General features: G+C 35.9%; 1 protein-coding gene across 2 annotated transcripts in view; it reads left to right on the top strand.

Moving 5' to 3' along the window:
• The window catches only part of LOC145684062 (apolipoprotein D-like), a 69,060-nt gene that overhangs the window by 33,059 nt on the left and 15,403 nt on the right, over positions 1 to 20,598 (top strand). For both annotated transcript variants that reach the window (XM_081755902.1, XM_081755903.1), the window contains exon 2: positions 18,326 to 18,455. In XM_081755902.1, the coding sequence (XP_081612028.1) occupies positions 18,333 to 18,455 (123 nt within the window). In that variant the 5' untranslated portion in view covers positions 18,326 to 18,332. The remainder of the gene's footprint in view (positions 1 to 18,325; positions 18,456 to 20,598) is intronic.

Consider the following 20,598-nt stretch of genomic DNA (forward strand, 5'->3'; position numbering starts at 1 on the left):
TTACCAATAATAATTGCTACGAAAAACTAAATACGACCTCTTTTACCATCTCTCATGAGTTGTATGTATTATTAACAAAAATTTTCAGGAATGTCCTTGCCGAGGATTCGAACTTGCGTCCTTTGCATTTGTAAGCCAGCACCTTAACCACTACACCAAGATCACGGCATGGTGACCGTTTAGTTGTCGGCGTATTTGTTGTATTTGTGTTTTATGTTCCCACTTCGACAATTTTTACTCTTTTTTTGTAAGTTTAACAGCTGTTTCTGGCTTTCTCTTTCGGTGTCGTCCTTTATTTACACAATGCACTATTCGTATTCACAGCTTGTGCCCCTCTGCAATGTCTTATTCAGATTAAGCTTTTCTTTTTGCCCCTCAGTAAACATTTGATTGATTTAATTCTCATACTCTCCACGGATGGAGCGCAGGAATGCCAGACTCGAAAAATAGGTGTACATTTACTTTCCTGACAGATCATACCATGAAACACCCCGTATGGTACAAATTGTACAATTCGCGGCAAAAAACCTGCAACATGAGCATATAAGTTCATTGTGAAATAACGAAGTCTTTTGCTGCAAAATAAGTGTGCACGGGAGGAGGCCGAGGTTTATCCTGGCGTGATTCATTCCACTTAGACGTTATGTTCATTCCCTGTGCTGTTAGGCGTAGTTTCACAATAAACTTACATCCTCATGTTGCAGGTTTTTTGCCGCGGATTGTACCATGGGATCCCCAAAGGGTTAAGACTTATGCTGTTTAGGACCAGTGCCGTTTAGTACTTGTGCCGCGAAATGATTTTTAGGACATGCCTTTTTCATTCACTTGCCTCAGTTCTGAAATTCGCCAGCACCACACGATATTGCGACGATGCAGCAACTAGTAGACGATAATGCTACGCACGTAGCTAATTCCAACGGTAACAGCTATATTTGTACTACTAAGATTATTATCATTATTGTTCTGCACTTATACACGAATTACATAATATAACCTATTTCATTCTAAGAATTAATTATATAATTGGTTAAGAAATACGTATCTTTCAAATGGAGATACGTTAATCCCAAGACAAATTCCTAAAAATATAATAAAATAAAATAAAATAAAATAAAAAATAAAAAAAGAATTAAATAAAAATGTATAAAAAGCATATTTTACCAGACTGTTCTGAAACCAAGCAAGCATTCAGAATTGCAATATATACTCTGTGGAGTGTGTTTTATTAAGAGTATGTCAAAAATCCACCAAAGTTTACTTAATTAGAACAAAAGCCCAATAGATATTTCACGAGGGAACATTAAATACCAACTGTATACATTAAGAACGCAGTAAATTTAAAATTGAACAAAGAACATTTATTATGCAATACATTTACTATATTTCACAGTGTGTTTTGATAGAGTTGATATGTATAAGAAAAAAGTCAACAAATAACGCTAAATTACTAATGTAATATGCAATACAATATGTTTGCAGAAACCACTATATAGTCATTTAGGAGTGTATCCTGCAAACTTTTCTACAGGACTGCAAAATATTTAAAGCAAACCAAAAGTTTATTTCCAGATTACGAAAGCTTCAATAAGACAATAAATTTATACATATTACACACATACATAAGTACATAAATACATAATATTATTATATTTCCAGTTTGTTCCTTGTTGAAACCTGGGCCTTGACAGAGCGTGAATTTAAAACCACAGCTTGTGGGAAATGTACGAATAAGGTTAGTTATAAGAAATCGGAAACTGTTCATGTCGGAAGCTTAGAAGTGTAGGTATTCCCCAACTGTCCGTCTTCCCCTGGATGACCATATTGTCATTTGTACCAATTGAGAAATTGCAATACTCGTAACTAGGGTTGCCCGGTTTTCGTTCTTCAGATTGAAAAAATTAAACCCGAAAGAACTTGTCTCTCACGTAAAAACGGAAGGTTATCGAAGTTTCATTTGAAATCCCACTTCAGCGATTACAGAACTGAGTTGTCTAATATGCTTTCCCATGTGTGGTTAAATATTTCTAAAGATGCTGCTGTGCATCCACTCAATAATTTTGGATTTATATTTTTTCCTTTATCTGATAAATTTTTCAGTAATTCTGAGGTTAAAATTCCGCAACAACTTACTCTAGCACAAGAAGTGGCAGTTAAATGCGTAAAGATAGACCCCTATGTCTTGTTTAATTTTTATACCAGTTTTTTTTTTTGGTCAAACTTTTGAAGAGCCTGCGCAGTGGTGACCACCCCCTTATGTCCATGACGCACCCCCCAATTGTCTATCCGTAGGTGTTCTTCCATGAAAAAATCTTCTTTTCGATTAATTTTTACACCCCCTTAAACATATTTATATGGATTTTAACCCCCCCCCAAATATTTCAATGACGCAGTTTGCGTCATAGCCCCCCTCTGTGGGCACCCCTGAGCCTGCGTAAGTCTTTAAAGAGATTTAGTTTTTGTTTATCGTTCTGAATTTAGCGTAAATGTATATTTCTTGCTAAATGCTAAATTTGTGTTTCTTTTAGGGTAGTGTCTGACTCAGGTGATGACCCAATGAAGATAAAAGTACCTCGTCAATCATAAATATGAGGAGGGTGGGTCGTAATTGGAGCAATATTTAGAACCTGTTAAACACAACAAATCGGAATTCGGAATAAGGGCCAAGCAGCCCTTTTTATGTTACATTTCACATTCTTTATACATTTCGTGTGGGGCTTCATTTGTGTTAACTGTATATAGAATGAACTGCAAAATGGTCAGTACCGGTATATAGAGTAACCTGGAAAAGACAGGTAATTAAGTAATGCTGACTAAATGAGTAGGAACCCTGACCTTATATATAATCAGTGATTGGTGTCCCGGTTTTTCGTTTACAAAATCTGGTAACCCTACTCGTAACAATTCTTTAAATTCTTTTACATATATTTACTTGGATCTTACTCCTTAAATATTCATATTTGGCTAACCTAATTGGCTAAAACCAATTATCTGGTGAAACTTGCCAGCAGCTTTTAAAATTGTTGGCTTTAGATTCTGTAGTAAAGCTTTCTCCCATGTCTTGGTCGCACTCCGCAAATCACATTGTTTGCTTTACACTGCTTAACACTGGAAACAGGGTTGGTGTTTTCCTCCTACCTTTCAGTAAAGTAAGGATATTTTACTGGAGGGTTCAATTTAGATTTCTTCGAAAATGACTGTATGGGTTTTCTTTATTCTTTAATAAATATTTCATTAACAAATCTATAAAATTATTTTTCTGAAAAAAGAAGAAAGAACAGTTTACTCTTGAAAAGTTCTTTTCGGGTGATTTTCTTGATGACTTAGGCAGTTTTATTTGTGTTTCATGAATACATATTTCATTAGGAGCTGACAATACAGTATAGGTTATTTCTAATAAAAAAATAGCGAATGGATAGTTTACATTGGTGATGAGTTATTATTTCAGTTTTCCAATAAGGCCTATTATGATTTTGCCCATATTTCATGGTCAATCCTTCAGTAATACGAGCATGCAGACTTAATTTAAGAACAGTGAACGAGAAAGTTTGATTCGGTGGTCCTACGTATCTTTCATTTAGGCTCCCCATGCTGGTCGAGTTGACTAGCGTTCGCACCTTTGGTGCACGGAGTGCCAAATTTGATCCCCGCTGATGGGAGAGTATTGAAATTTGAGCGCATTGGTAATCGTTTGGAGTACAGCTTAAACTGTGGTTCCCACGTCTCATATGGCCTCAGAGCTGAAAAGAAACCTTAATAATCAAGAAGTACATTTTATTTAAATTGATTAGGATTAGGAGTTTAGATTTCTGGGCTTTCGGCATCTAAGGCCATTTAGCCCTTTACGTTAGAGGGATGACATCCCTCGGCGAGCACACTACCCGGGGAAAAGGAACGAAGAAAGGATAGGGGAAGAAAGGAAGCGGTCTGGGACCTATAAATTGGGTACCACCCCGGAATTCGCCTGTTATGAATGAGAAAAATCCAGGAAAACCACATTCAAGGTGGCTGGCCTGAAAAAGCGTTTTACACTTTTTCGACCGAGTGCCCCCACCGGGAATCGAACCCGGGACCGCTCACACCGAAGGCGAGAGTTTTTAAAATTGAGAATAACCCCTGAAAATAGACGAAACAAAACCGCACAATGGACAGGGAGATTACATAATATACATTTCTAAGACTTTCATTGCGTCGCGTAAAGCTAAATGTATAACTACGATGAGTGCAAATGCAACTGAGGAATGCTTCTTCTAATTTATTCATGTGCAGGAATTGTGAATTTGTTAAATAGTGTATACAGAAGTGAATAAAACATTCCAAGTTAGACCCCCTATTGACCACAAGTTAGATATGTCTGAATATTCTAAGTGTTTGTGTATTTTCTTAAGCATTCACAAAACTAACAAAATTAAACACATACCGGATGTTCTTTTTTTTTTTTTTTTTTGTTAAATCTGTAGGCATCTTACAATATTTCATTTTATGACAAGAAAAACAAAACCACTTTGGTTTTGCAACTCATATTGACAAAATCAATTGTAATTCACAAGTATTACGTAACATAATGGCGGCCATCATCACGTTATATAAGGTTACCTATGAGGAAAGGAACCTTGAATATCAATAATACGTATTGCATTTGGAGAGGATTCAAAAGATGTAAATTGTATTTTTTTCTTGCATTTGTTGAAATTACGTTGAAACGTAGCATTTTGTTAATATGTGATACTTGCAATAGAAGCATGTTTGACAGTTGGAATGTAAAACCCATTGAATACGCAATATATATATAAAGATTGTTTAAGAGAATATTGGACATATACCAAAAGTACATCAATCTACACAATTCTTTGCAGGTTAGTACTAAAGTGTGTAGCCATCATCATCCTTGGTAATCAGTAATTACTGGCAGACCACTCACTACAAACCGAGAAGCTTCCATGCATAGTAGTTCTCAATCGATCTCTTTATTTATTTTGACGTAACAATTTTATGTTTTAATACCTATCAATTATGACTTATTTCTATTCCTCCATATATTTTCTTCCCCAATAACTTCTATCATGTCTGTCAATATCCAGTAAATTCTCAGCCAATGCTCCAACCTGTTTCTCTTCCTTATTTTATTACATCTAATATTATTCTTCTCTCCTCTAGTAGACCCTACTCGCATCACTTTCTCATTCGACCCATCTATCTTTTTTTTTTTTCGTTCTTCTCTACATTCAAATCTCGAAAATGGTTCTTTTTCGAGGCTTCTGTGTAGTATACATGTATCTTTCCCGTACAGTATAATATGCCACATGAAACAGTTTGTCTTTTTCGTAAGACCCATAAAATAGAGTTTTCTTTTTCCTAAGTGTTTCACCATTCCTGTCCCTTGCTTTCACTTCACATTTCATGTAATATGGGTATTGTTTCATCGTATTTCTATATTTGATATATCGTTCTAATATGATCATAGTGTTTCGGTTTTAATAACGTTTTCTTTTATTCCATATTCTTCACAGCTAATTCTAAACATTTTAAAACATCATATTAATGTTATTTTTCGCAAGAAGAAACATAATTATTTTCTACTTTCTACCAAAGCACTGTCTTTCTTGTACTGTCCTTTTACTTCCTACCAGTGGCGTATTTAAGGGGGGCTTTCGGGCTTAAGCCCCCCGAAATTTTATTTACTATATTAAAGTAAATGAAATATCTTGCACAATTTTCAATTTCCAGGACTAAAGTTAGCGAAGCCTCCCCGAAACAAAATCGTAAATATGCTACTGCTTCCTACCAAAGTAATAATCTCGCGTCCCTTCTAGATACATATTAAATAACAGTGAGACGCATTATTCCTGTCGAACTCCTTTTTTAACTGATTCTTCTACGACATTTCTTCCTTTATTCCAACACTATCTTATTAGTTCATGAATAAGTTTCTTATGAGTTTTCAATCTTTCCATTCCAACTCGTTTTTCTTTTTCTCTTTTAGAATTCTCATCAATATTTACTAATTCATTCAGTCAAAAAATCAATGGACACAGACACAACATACATATTCTTCCCTATTTCTATGAATCTTTCACTGTTTACTCTTAATAATCCAATAGAACTTCTAGCAGATATATTCTTCCTAAATTCGAACGGTACCTCCTCAACTCCTACATCTATTCTACCACACAGTGTTTTCTTCAATATTCAAAACATTTCTTTTGCTGCATGTGATGTAAGACTTTATGTGGTTCTGTGTTCTATATACAGTAGTTCTTTATTCCTCACGTCTTTCACGATTCATTCTCTTAGTCAACTGTACCATTATCGTCTTCAAGAAATGTTTTAGTCACTCTCCTGTTTCATATACAGGGTGGCCCAAAAGTAGGTATACAGTTCCGTACTGATCAACGCATTGCTTTTTATATAATTTCTTATTGTTCTCCATAAGGTAGACTTAGTTTCTTTATTATTTGTTTTTAATGTGTTTTTTCTTACATCTTAAGCTCGGAACAATCGAAGCAAATAAACCTATATGCTAGGATGTTATACTTGATCAATGCAGGGGTGTATACCTACTTTTGGCTCACCCTGTATTTCACTACAGAGTCAGAACAAATTATTTCTTGCTCTTTTCCTTCACATTCTTAATTAATTCAATTAATACGGCGTATTAACTATTCCGGTTTTCTTGCTATTTCTCACCTTGATTATAACTGTTTAAAATCTGTCTCACAGTATAGTAGTCCCTTTATAATGCTATATTTTCCTCTACAACTTTTAGGCTACGTGTATATCCCTACTCTGATACACGTCCTCGGTATATCCATTCCCATTTTTCCATTTCCATTCCCACTTCTCGGTATTCCTATTTTCCGAAAACTTCGTTCCTCTCGTCTACTTCCTTTCTATCCTTATTTTATACTGCCACATACTATCTCTTTGATTTCTTCAAATTTATATACATTTCACCTCCTTGTATATTTCTCTCTATATTTCCCTATTCTTTATAATTTTTTATACTGTCATATTTTCTATTGTAAAATTCTTCCCGTGCTCTATCTCCTCCTTTCTGTAACTCGTTATCTAACTTTATTTAAATCTTTCATTCTCTATATTGATTTGTTTCTAAACCTTCCTTTCCTGATTTTCAGAATACTCTATTAGTTGTTCTAGAGTCTGATGTGTTCATCTATTATTTCCTCGTTCATGTCATTCTTTAGAGTTTCGTATCAAGGTAATTTGTACTTCTTCAATTTTCAGCTTTTCAGTATGCAACTCCTTGTTTCCTACTTCTCTACTTCTGTTATGGATTTTCTTACTGGTGAATTACTTGTAATTTTGTTTGTAGAAATTGACTAGTTCCTCTTCTCTGTAGTGTCTTCTCCTCATAACTGTATTAAAACATTTCATTATATACATATATCCCTCTCATTTCTGTGAGTAATTTCTTCTATTGTCTTATAATTTCCCCTTTAGTTGTTTACGGGGTGGTTAGTACATATATCCCTATCATTATTAAATCCTTCTCTTTTCTTTTAAGAGTCTTCATCCCGGCGAAATTAAAATACCGCTAATTTTACAGTAATTATGTGATATCTTCAAATAGATAAAATATAATTGAAATATGGAACAAGAGCGCCCTACACAATATTATTTTGCGTGAGGTACCGTTGTCACAAGTCACCTAGTGGCTTTCCGTATTCAGCTGTTTAGAAACGCGAAAATAAATCCCGATTTTCAAAATGGCTCGAAATCGAAAGCAGATAAGTGAATCGTGATAACGGTTTCTCATGTAAAATAATATTATCTAGGGCGCTCTTGTTCCATATTTCGATTATCTTTTATCTATTTGAAGATATCACATAATTACTGTAAAATTAGCGGTATTTTAATTTCGCCGGGATGAAGACTCTTAAGTCTTAACACTATAATCATGTAACTACTTTTACTAGCGGCCCAGAATTATTCGAACTTCTTTAGGACTGCTCTTCTTATTATATAGCTGATTAAAACATCCTATACCCTTCGCTTATCAATTCCCCAGCACCTTCTCGTCTAACTTCACAACGTTCTACAAAATCTAGATTATTTTGCTTAAATCTCTGTAATTTTCCTTTGTCTAGCATAATACATGAGTTTAATATCTTTCTGCTCTTGCTCGTGTTTTTCCTCCATTGATCGTCCCTACATAGTTATAGTCTTTCCTAGGACTATGCTAGACAAACACACAAATACATTCCTCTTCCGGTGATCCGAATGGGTGAATATTTTATCCCTGAAACTATCTTTAAAACGGTGGTAGGCTATCATACATATTTTCTTTTTCTTTTGTCGGCAAAGTAGCGAAAGTAGAGATGTACGGTATTTTCCCGTTGCTTCCCACCTCGTATCCATGCACTTCTGCATAATAAATTAGCACTTGGTCTCCCCCAACCCTACTATAATTATGCCCAAGAGGGCGTCGTCCTGGCATTGCAAATATTCATTCTGAGTCACACACAACAAATCCACACGCACACTTACATTGTCGAGCTGTCCGACGACCCTTCAAGCTGTGTCCTCTACAGACACTGCGATCAACCTACCCTCTACCATATCCGATGTACTAGGATCTTCGAATTAACGTACTCTCCATTGATCATGCTGTAAATTTCGTTCGAACAGGTAGTGACGTATTTACGAGTTTGTTTCGGGGTGGGGGGTGGGGGAGGTGCTTGGCTAACTTTATTCCTGGAAATGTAAAAATTCTGCAAGATATTTAATTTACTTTAAAATAGTAAATAAAATTTAGGGGTAGCTTAAGCCCGGAAGCCCCCCCCCTTAAATATGCCAATACGGACAGACAAATGTATATGAAGTATTCTTAAGTGTGTTTCCAATAATATAGTAAAACATATAATCAACTATTACATAGCTGGTAAACAGTAAAAAGATTAAGAACCTAAGAATTAATTGTGGTGTTTACTTAATAAAATCAGGTATCAACAATAATTTTTAAAACCTTTTATATTTTTACTGTGTTAAAGGTGGAGTTATAGTAATAATGTATTGTTGTTTCACTGATCCACAATCATGGGCGACGATTAGGGGGCAAAGGGGGGCAGTTGCCCCCCTACTTTTTTGAAGTAACCCATTAATGTAGTTTCATTTGGAGATGTAACGTTTTTGTATGCATTACTGGCTCATAGAAAGAAAAAAAACTGTGACATATAATATTTGTCTTTGCGTGAGTACGTTTGTCTTTCCGTGGAGTTAAGAAAGGTACAGATATTGCGTTTTAATTGCCACGGCTCGTGTGGTTCCTCTTCTCATATAGCCTCACTGCTGAAAGGGAAGTTAAACTCCAAATCAAATCAACTCAAACGGAAAATAACCCCAAAATTAACCTACTGGAGCATTCCAGCATACTGTCACTTCTTACAAGGGCACGATATTTTAATCAGTAGGTTTCAAACTAATAGAGAGCATTTCGAAAAAAAAAAAAAAAACTTTTCCAAATTATTCTTTAATTTCGCAAAAATCGACGGATACTTTGTTAAAATGTCTTTTCTTCTTTCTAATAGTAAGGAATAACCTATTGATTAAAAAGACAGTAATAACAAACGACTTCTACCTTTTCCATTGTTTTGCAGTGTAATATACGAGTGAAGTGTAATATACGAGTGTATTTAAGGGTGTACGAGTGTATATACAATAACTGGAGTGTGGAGTGATTCTAAGTATTGTGTTTTGATGTGTTTCAAGAAATTGAAAACTGCACCTAATGGCAACGAACATATTTCGAGAAGCTGTAAAAGCAAATATTTCTTTAAATGCCGTAGCATATGCTTATAGTATTTCTGTCTTTCATTTTCTAAGAGTAATAACATACATTTGATGGCATGTGTGAAATTAAAAATTAAGATGTTCGTTAATCCCCCGGTTTCAATATAACTTTTGCAAAACAAGCCTCATTATTCATTACTATGGTTAACATTATCCTTTTTATTTGTTTGGCAAGTATGTTATTAAATAATCAGAATACACAATTTTCCAGACATAATTTTAAGATGTTCATGAGCAAGGAATCAAATCTCTTCTTACACTTTCGTTGTTTAAGAGTACAAAGAGCTAGTACCTACTTCAGTTGCACTTGTCAATTTACTTAGTAAAGTATGACATACGACATACGATATTTTAAACGAAAAAGATAGTATCCTATTCGTTATACAACGTTTCGTCAAAGTGTTAGAAACAATCAGGGAAACTAAAATTGATATACAAATATTCAGATCATGTCTTGCCCCCCTCCCACTTTTAACGTCCAATCGCCGTCACTGTCCACAATATTCTGATTAGGTAGAACTGTAACATCATTCTTGCGTCAGAACGAAAGAAAACTATCAGAGGATTAGTATATTGTGACATGAGTGCTAATTATACAAGCATTTTTCGTATATCACTAGAATCAAGAAGTATTTAAAGACTGGCTATTTTTCGCTCTCATATCTGGTACCACGCAAATACGAGGGCTGTCTAAAAAGTATCCGACCTTTGGCCAGAAAAATAGTTGCGAATACCTGACAGATTTGGAACCCTAATCCCCTTCAAAGTAGGCCCCTTGTGCTTCCACACACTTAGCCCACCGATCCTTCCACTGCTGGAAACACCGCTGGAAGTCTTCTTTTGGAATGTTGTTCAGCTCCGTCGTCGTGTTCCGCATTATGTCTTCTCTACTCTCAAAACGGGATCCCTTCAGAGGCGTCTTCAATTTTGGAAACAACCAGAAGTCACAAGGAGCCAGGTCTGGAGAGTAGGGAGGTTGGCGAACGGTTGTAATTCCATGTTTGGCTAAGAACGTGTGGATCAATTGGGATGAATGTGCTGGGGCGTTGTCATGATGGACGTGCCAGTTCTTCGCTGTCCACATGTCTGGTCTTTTGCGCCGGACTGCGTCACGGAGTCGCCTGAGAACATCTTGATAGTACTCCTTTGTCACTGTTTGTCCTTCCGGTGCGTACTCGTGATGCACAATTCCACGGGCATCGAAGAAAACAGTCAGCAACACCTTGATTTTGCTTCGCACCTGTCGCGCTTTCTTCGGCCTTGGAGAATCGGGATGCTTCCATTGAGACGATTGTTGTTTTGTTTCTGGGTCGTACCCGTACACCCATGACTCATCTCCAGTTATCACGGAATTCAGATACCCAGGATCAGTGTTGGTGGTGTCCAGAAGGTCCTGTGCAACGTCAAAACGGGTGTCTTTTTGTTCCTGAGACAACAACTTGGGTACAAATTTAGCAGCCACTCGTTTCATGTTCAAATCGTCACGCAAAATTGCATGTGCAGAATCTTTACTCACTCCAACATCTTCTGCAATCTCCCGCACTGTCAAACGGCGATCTGCCATCACCAAATTTCGCACCCGCTCAACAACATCTGCATTTCGAGCAGTTTGGGGCCTGCCGCTACGCTGCTCACTCTCGACTGATGTGCGGCCATCTTTGAATCGGTTGAACCATTGTTTAATTTGTGTTACACCCATCGCATCTTCTCCAAACACCTGCTGAATCTTACGAATTGTTTGGCTTTGAGAATCACCCAGCCTTTGACAGAATTTGATGCAGTATCTTTGCTCAATTCGTTCAGTCATCTTGCGAGAAACACTAAATCCGACGAACACTACCAACGGCACCTCACTTCGCGACCACCAGCTCACGACTGGCACACGCGAACGCGGTGAAAAAATTCAAGCATGCGCATTAAGGTTCCTCCTTCCACTGTGCACGGTGGCGCCGCCTGAGAATCACTACTTTGCGTGGAAAAAATTAAGGTCGGATACTTTTTAGACAGGCCTCGTATTCCCCAGGCGCCTGGGCATAATCCCGCTAATTTTCCATTCTCCTTCCACCCTAGAGAAAAGAAATAGTAGAGGAGACAGAAATTATTTGTGACCAAACCACGAAACTCGCTTTATAAATTAAGATTTATTCAATTTCGGATCTTTTCCCGTTGTTAAATGATCATTATCAGTGGCGTATTTACGATTTCGTTTCGGGGGAGGCTTTTCTAACTTTCGGGGGGGGGGATTTGCCTGAAAATGTAAAAATTCTGCAAGATATTTCATATACTTTACTATGGTAAGTAAGATTTCAGGGGGCTTAAGCCCGGAAGCCCCCCCTAAATACGCCACTGATCATTATGGTATGATTAAAGGTCGATCGTGCCATTTTGAATGGAAAATTGTATCCCCTAAAAAAAAAATCTCATGGCTGCAACTGCGCCCTAAAATCTATCTGTAGACACCCCTGGTAACATATTCACGATCTTCACATCCATTATGAAAGTAGCGTTCTTGAAATGTAATGCTTGCCGATACAACTGTTTGGAGGACTCTCTAAATTGAAGAATTTAAAATCGGTCATATGGTCGCCTCCTCCAAGAAGAAAGTACTTCATGCATATGGATCCCAGTTTCCCAGATTTGAAAAGGGGGGCACTTTATGAAAATTTACGGTATTACTATAATCGTAGTTATGGACTTATTTCTTGCTGAAATATCAGAAGTAATTAAACAATAGGACAATACTCACTAAAAGTCACTAATGAAAGGAATATTTTTTTTCTTTAAATTTGGCAAGAATGAAAATGAAATGTATTCTTTTAGTTTAACATCCCACGATTATGCCCTTAGGCTAAGGGAGACGGATGATTAAGGGAAGTGAATCATGATGAAAGAAGTGATGGAATCAAACGTGTCAGGAAACGAGAGTATCCTGAGAAAATCTAAGGACACGATGTTGTCCACCATAAACTTACTTGGCCGGGGATCAAACCAAGGAACCCCACGCACCAGAGATAAGCGCACTACCACTGAGCCACCACGACCCCAATAACATTCTTGTTTTAGATTGAATTGGAATAGAAGATTGTCTCATGCGGGACATGCATTTCTCAATTATAAACTTTCAAGTTTTTTTCAGCCATACAATTCGTTATAAAATTGTATTGGCCTGGAGATTTTTTGTGGCAACGCCTCTGTTTAAACAGTACTGATGCTTCGTACTACTTTCTTCTTTTGAATTTTGTGAGGAAACTTGTTAATATATATATATATATTCCAGGAGTTGAATAGATCGAGATTCTCTGTTAGTTTACTACCAGTCATTAGTACTCTTTGTCAAATACAAGTCTACATACTGTACGTATGGACTTCCTTTTGGTTAATTGCCTTTTTTATATCTAGAGGTTGTTTTAGAATAAAGACTTTTCGCCAAAACACCTTAGGGAAAAAAAGTTGTATGCTATATGAGAAATTCATGCTTTTTTGCTCAACTGTATTTTGTATGAGATGCCAAACCAGGTTGTCTTCCTTCATACAACAACTTTAGGACGTTAAAACCAAGCTATGGCTATCAGAATTGAGGTCTGCAACAGACCCGATTATTAAGTCATCGAAGCACATGTTTTCAATTCACCTTATGATAGGAGAGGCTAAAAGTTTGTACACTAGGAGGCAAGCATGCCCCTGTTATCATCGTGACCTTGAACAAATTCAATTTGCAGAAAATATAAGGTACCGGTACTTGCTGTCTATTAATTTTCTTATAGAAGAGGCTATATAAACAAGGTGGACCAGGATATAATGTTATGCTTGTCAATATTGATATACCTCAAGTAAATTTCCTTAATAGAAGATGTGAAAATATAATTCCCATCAATTTCCTTAGACGAGAGGCTTTATTGATAGCTTGAACCAAAATGGCTGTGATTGGCACATTGTGAGACTCCAAACTGATTTCATTACTAGATAATCAGAAAACATATATCTCTTTAATTTTCTTAATAACTTGTATAAATAATATGGAACACAACATAAGATTGTTCTTGTCAGCATTGACACAGATCATTGTTCTTGTCGTAATAGATTCCATTAGTAGATCACGTGAAAATATGTTTCTCATCAATTTCTTATGCAAGATGCTATATAGATAACTTGAATCAAAACAAAATGTTGTATTCGTAAGCATTCAGACCTCAAGTAGGTTTTTATTAGTAGATCACGTAAATTCTTGTTTCCCATTCATTTTCTTATGAGAGAAGGCATACAGATAACACAGAACATCGTGTTTGTCAGCATTAAAACTTCAAGTAGTTTTGATTAGTAGATCACGTAAGAAAAATGTAGGTTTACCTCTTTAATTTTCTTAGGTGAGTTTATATATGTGAAACGCTTTCAGTAATTCCAATAGCTTAGCAAAGCTTAATTGAATTATCTTCTGTTGCAAGTACAGTAGAACCTCTCTAATTTGTCACCTTTGGGACTGGGGTATGGTCGGAACGCGAAAAAGATTAGATTAACAGAAAATATAGAAAATTACGGATTTACAGTAATATAAACAATCTTTGAACTCAAAAAATGATTGGTTTGTTTTATACAGTAAAAACAAACGAACAGTTATAACAGTCATGGGGTTCTACCCCTGTGATGGTAAGACTGTTAATAACAGTTTTAAAACAGGAATCATGATAACAGTTGTAAAACTGATCAGTATAGTCAGTGGCGTAGTACACTTTTACGCCCCCCCCCCCGCAAAGTATAGACAAGGGACTCTAGTTGTAAAGCCGATAGAAGTAAGATTGAAGTTCTACTTCTTTAAATCTTTATTCATAGAAAGACTTCGGGGCCCCCTATACCTCGGGGCCCCCCGCACTGTGGGGGTTGCGGGGGCAGCTGCTACGCCACTCAGTATAGTACCGAAAACACGCACAACGAAAGAAACGACACAAGAGATGACGGAGTACTGAAGCGGATATGCGGTAACAGGAAGCAAACAACAATGCCGCGACGGCACTAAACGACAATGGGTCTCGTGAGTCATTGACGAGTAGGAACAAGTTCGGCTCGAGCACGGTCGGATCAACCGGAGTAGCGTACCAGCCAGGGTCGTGCCGTGGAAAATCAGCGCCCGGGACGAGAGTATACGACGGCGCCCTCATACATATATTCCAAGCAATTTTTCCTATCTTTTTTCCTTTTCTCTCCCGAATTTTCGCCCCCTTAATTTGGCGCCCGGGACCGTCGCCCCGCTCGCTCCCCCTCACGGCACGGCCCTGGGACCAGCTGAGGGCGGATGAGAGAGATTCTACTGTATATTAATTCTGGACTGTTGTTCCCCACTTTCCTAAGATCATACTCTATATTACCTTATTGTTGTTTCTCACTTTCGTATGTTCATACTTTTTATTATTTTTCCACTTTCTTCTCGTCTACTCAAAAATATTTCTCCCTTTGGATTCTTTCTTTTGACTAGAAATCCCATGCGTGTTGCTTGTTACACATTAGAGTTAACATCTTCGAATCTTGACTTCATAGTCCGTATGCTATTCGGCTTGATTTGTAGATTTGTATAGTTCAGTATTGTTTAGTTTTCTGAATTTACCCGTGATTCCGCCTCTTTCGGTGCCAAATATTTTTCTCAAAACTTTACTCTTGAAACCTTTTATTCTCTACATGTCAGCTAGAAACGTTTCCTTCCACAGAATAGATATTAAAAGATTTTATTCGTAGCAGTATCATGAATTTGTCTCCTGAATCGACTTTTATTTCTTCCTTGGCTGTGCTTATTGGTTAGTACTGCACCTAAGTATTTAAATTTATTAATTTCCCATGCATTATTGTGTTATTATGAAGTTATCGTTTCGGCTTATTACAATGTTCTTCGTGTTGTCTCCGTTTGAGATCAATTCTAAAACAAGACATGGAAGAAAAAACAAGTTTTGAGAAATATGAGAAAAACTATATACCGGTACTACACACTATAGTTTATCGAAAAACGTCTATTTATAATATACCAAGCCAGGCACGTAGCCAAGGGGGGGGGGTTCCGGACACCCCCCCCTTCGAGGAAGAAATGAAAAAAATAAGGAAGAATGAAACAAAATGAAATGAGAAAAAGAAGGATCAGCGTTAAAAATAAAAATTAAAAAAAAAACTACAGGAAGCTTTTGGTTACTCTTTCCTATGAGGGGATTTGTATTACTTGCAATATATGGTGGTGAGGTGAGCGAGATATCCTGGCAGAATCAGGGAATTTGAAATTTCTAGAAAAGTTACGAAATTCTCAGAATTTCTGCTTCTAGTCTGGGATATTTCAAGCTTCCGAAAGCATAGTGCCGTTGTGTAACAGCGTGGACATTTTTTATAATAATATTTTGTTATCGCTTCTCCGCAGTATCAAATATGTTATTTCAAAAACAATTTTCTGCTGCTCTTTTAACCTGTCATTTGGACCAGACAGTAGTTGACGGAATAATAAAAACAAACATTTATGTGGAAAGAAAGTTCTGTTAACACTTGATTCAACAGAGAAAGGAACGCAGATATTGTAAAATATTTTACAATACATTATAGAGAATGTACTTTTTATACAGGGCGTTTCAAAACAACATCAACAATGTTTGGGGGGGTGATTCCTGACACCAAGATAAGACAAAAAGTATAGACCAATTTGGGTGCACAAATGCTTCCTTTCGGAGTTATAGGCTGCGAAAACATGAAACAATTAACTTTAAAGGTCCATAGCCCCACAACTATAGGACCTATCGTAGTCGGGTCAAGACTTTACTTAGGAACTATTATGTGCCCTATCCAAAAATGCATGTTTCAGAATCCTGAGATACTTCCACAACAATTTTTATAGAGGGGGTTTGGTTACGGACATATAATTTGAAGTACTCACCAATTACCTCTATAAAAATTGTTGCGGAGGTACCGCAGGATTCTGAAACATGGAAATTTGCATAGGGCGCATAGGTCCCATACTTTTGGAGCTATGGGCCTTTAAAGTTCATTTTTTTTATGTTTTCGGGAACCTATAACTCCGAAAGGAAGCATTTGTGCACCCAGGTTGGTCTATACTTTTTGTCTCATCTTGATATCAGGAATCACCTCCCAAACGTTGTCGGTGCTGTTTTGAAACACCCTGTAATAGTTGAGGTCACAATAGAAGGAAAATTCTTATATTTGGATGAAGAGAGAAAGAACGTAAATATTGTAAATTTTTTAAAATACGTTTTTGTTATTATTTTACTCGAGATTTCTTCATAGTTTGTTATTAAAACACTTACACACATATCCTCATTTTATTGTTCTAACAAACCAATATATGTTGCCAATGAAGTAATTTAGATTGATCGAGCTCTTGGACCTTCAGTATTTCATATTCCTCCCCCCCCTCATTACGAAATCCAGGCTAAACGAACCAATATATGTTTCAATAAAATAGTTTAGAATGATCGAGCCTCTGGTTTGATGACCACAGTATGTCATATTTATACAAATTCTCAATTTTTCCAAAAGATTATAAAGCCTGTGTCTTTTGCTGAACTATTATCTTTTTTATATCATTAAAAACATTTCCTTCGCACTCCTACTCATTATGGACTCCTGGACAGTTGTAAGTAACCGTCATGTACTTACGCTCCAGATTACGTAAATTATTTTCTTTGTCGTGATGCTCTTAGTCAATGTTATCTATAATATGCAAGATACATATACAGAGTGTTTCAAAACAACACCAACAACGTTTGGGAGGTGATTTCTGACACTAAGATAAGACAAAAAGAATAGACCAACCTTGCTGCACAAATGCTTCCTTTCGGAGTTATAGGCAGCCGAAAACATGAAAAAAATGAAATTTAAAGGTCCATAGTTCCATAGCTATGGGACCTAGCGTAGTCGGATCAAGACTTCACTTAGGAACTAATGTGTGCGCTATCCAAAACATGTTTCAGAATCCTAAGGTACTCACACGGCAGTTTTTATAGAGAGAGTTTGGCTACAGGAAGTTAATTTGAAGTACTCACCAACTACCTCTATAAAAATTGTTGCGAAAGTACCGCGGTACTACAAAAAATAGATGCAAGGTTGAAGTGACGTACGCAAAGAGCCGTCTTTTGAACAAGATAATTAAAAAAAAAAAAACATTCACCATATTAAAATGTGTACAAAAGTCCTGAAACGATATAATTTGAGAGCTTGAAGTCGCCTCTGTTGAATTTCTGTATACACTACTGCAAGGTAGGACTTATAATTGAAGGCAGGGACGTACTCAGGGGGGGTTCTGGGGGTCCGGACCCCCGAAATTTCGATTTTTGTGTAAATTTAGCCTAATTTTAGGGGCAATTTTAGGAATTTTAATATAAAATACTCTCATATTGAGTCCGGACCCCCCGAAATAAATTCCTGCGTAAGCTACTGATTGAAGGACTAACGTAAGTTTCATTATTTAGATATTTGTGGGAAGAATTTTAAAAATATCAATCTACTTTTTTAAAAATTAATTAATTAATTTTTTTTACAGATTAATCATGGTGAACTTTAGAGTCTTAATTATTTTAACAACTGGTGCTATCATCTTGGCCAACGCTCAAGTTCCTCAGTTGGGTTCGTGTCCTACTCTCAAAACAGTTGAAGACTTTGATATTGACAGGGTAAGCTAATGGAGATATGAAACTAATATTACATTATCATTAGTCTTTAAACATATTTATTTGCTCACTATCAAACTAAAAAGCTGACGATGCTATAATAAAATACAGTTGAATCAAGATAATGAAAGATGTGATATTTTTTTCTTGATTTTATTTTTAATTTTAGTTGTTCATATAACTAACAGTATCGTAGAACAGAAGAAAATATATGTTTAAAAAATGGTGAAAATTATGTTAAAAGAATCTTTTTTTTTTTTTTTTTAAATACATATTACGGATTTTATCCATTGGACATTAAAAAATTGCCTTCTTAAATATATTTTCAGTGATATTTATTAAGCAAAAAATTGAAAACACCATAAATAGTAAATGTTTTCGAGCTATCAGCCAGGTGAAGATATTGCCATCCGACGTTTCGAATGAAGACTTTGCCTTCATCTTCAGGTATTCTGATGAAGAGAGCGGAGATATGTAGGCATACATATGTTTAGGGCCGGAGCTATGAATGGGAGAATGCGATTGGCTGAGGAAAATGCTGGCTCCTGATTGACTGTTGTTGTGGCTACGAAAAATAGCTTTGTTGAACGCCTGTTTTTGATTTCTGAAAAGGGCTAAACAAATAGGGCTGAGTTGAAACCCGTTGTCTTTATTGAGACTGTTCTTTCAAGTCAGATGGCTTTCTTATTATTCTGTCCCAAAAATTGCTGCACTTGGCTACTACGGTGGTATTTGTAAAAGCGATTCTATGTCCCAGCTCTAAGCTATGCTTTGCTAGTCCTGACTTTTCGGGTTGCTCAAGTCATATGTAGCTCTGTGTTCTTTGCATTGTTGTTCTGTAATACGCCCAGTTTGCCTTGCCCTATGTACGATCTGTCAGATTCACGTGGTATACGATACTCCAGGAGTGACATAGGCTTTTGAGTATTTCATTATTTTAATCGAATTTCTAAATTAAATGTAAAAATAACAAATGAAACGATCTTCAAGTTCAGTACATAAACCATTTCATTAAAAATTCTGATTAGCATAGTTTTATTGTTAAAAAAAAAAAAAAAAAAAAAAATACTTCAGTGTCAAATATGGCTCTAGCAGACTAGTAGATGTTTCAAATTCGATTCAAAGAGTCATGAAATTAGTGAGTCTATATAAACTTGTTTATTTATTAGTCTTACCCTTTTAAAATATTCTCTGGTAAATTTCTCTGTTTTGATGTTTTCTTGAAAAAAAATAATAAATAAAAAGCTCACAAAATGACTGGAAATTGTAAAACAGAAATTTCTACAAGAATAACTGAAAAAGTATTTTAATAATGTACTGGTTATTCTATAATTTTGTCGCATATGATCATACATGGCTTGTATTTATAAAGTTTACAAAATTTCTTTCGAAGTGCAAGATTGCTATCACGTATGAAGAACTGTGAGAGTTACAGTGGACCATCTAGAGAGAAGCTAGAAGAATCAAAATAAATATAGTGAACACCTGTATGACTGACGAAATTTTCGTACCTTAATACCAGAAAATGATCCAGCAAGTGAGGCTTTTGCAAGTGGTAGATATGTTCAAACATATCAGCAAAACAGTATTTTCTTGATTTCTGTTTCACTGTGGTTCTGAATACTTCTATCAAAAATAATCAAAGAAAGAATACTTTCATTAACTTAGTATTAACTAGTGATAACTATCTTCTTCACAACTAAGATTATCTCTTTTTAAGTGTATAGATAACGTAAATATTTTGTATAAATATGATTATTAGAACTTTTTAATACGTTGTTTCCAGTTCATTTGTAGAACTTGTGAATCAAAAAACTTATTTCTGTACTTTATTCCTGAGACTGTTTGTTTCGTTGTTCACTGACATATATTGATCACACACGTATTTTAAATATTTTCTTGTCGATGGTTGCACAATATCAACGATAAACAATGACAATAAGTTATCCTGTCAAAAATAATATAAATTTAGATGCTGGTTTACTTTTGGAGTACCACATTTTGGAAGATTTACAGGTAAAATTCAATACTTTGCTTGAAAAGACACATTTATCAAAAGCAAATTTCTGCAAGCGATAGAATTAAATATAAAGTAATCTACCTGTATTTTATATTTATTTAATAATTTTCTTACATAATTGTTTAT

This window comes from Thermobia domestica, chromosome 4, assembly GCF_964235325.1.
Source record: "Thermobia domestica chromosome 4, izTheDome1.hap1.1, whole genome shotgun sequence".
NCBI lineage: Eukaryota > Metazoa > Arthropoda > Insecta > Zygentoma > Lepismatidae > Thermobia > Thermobia domestica.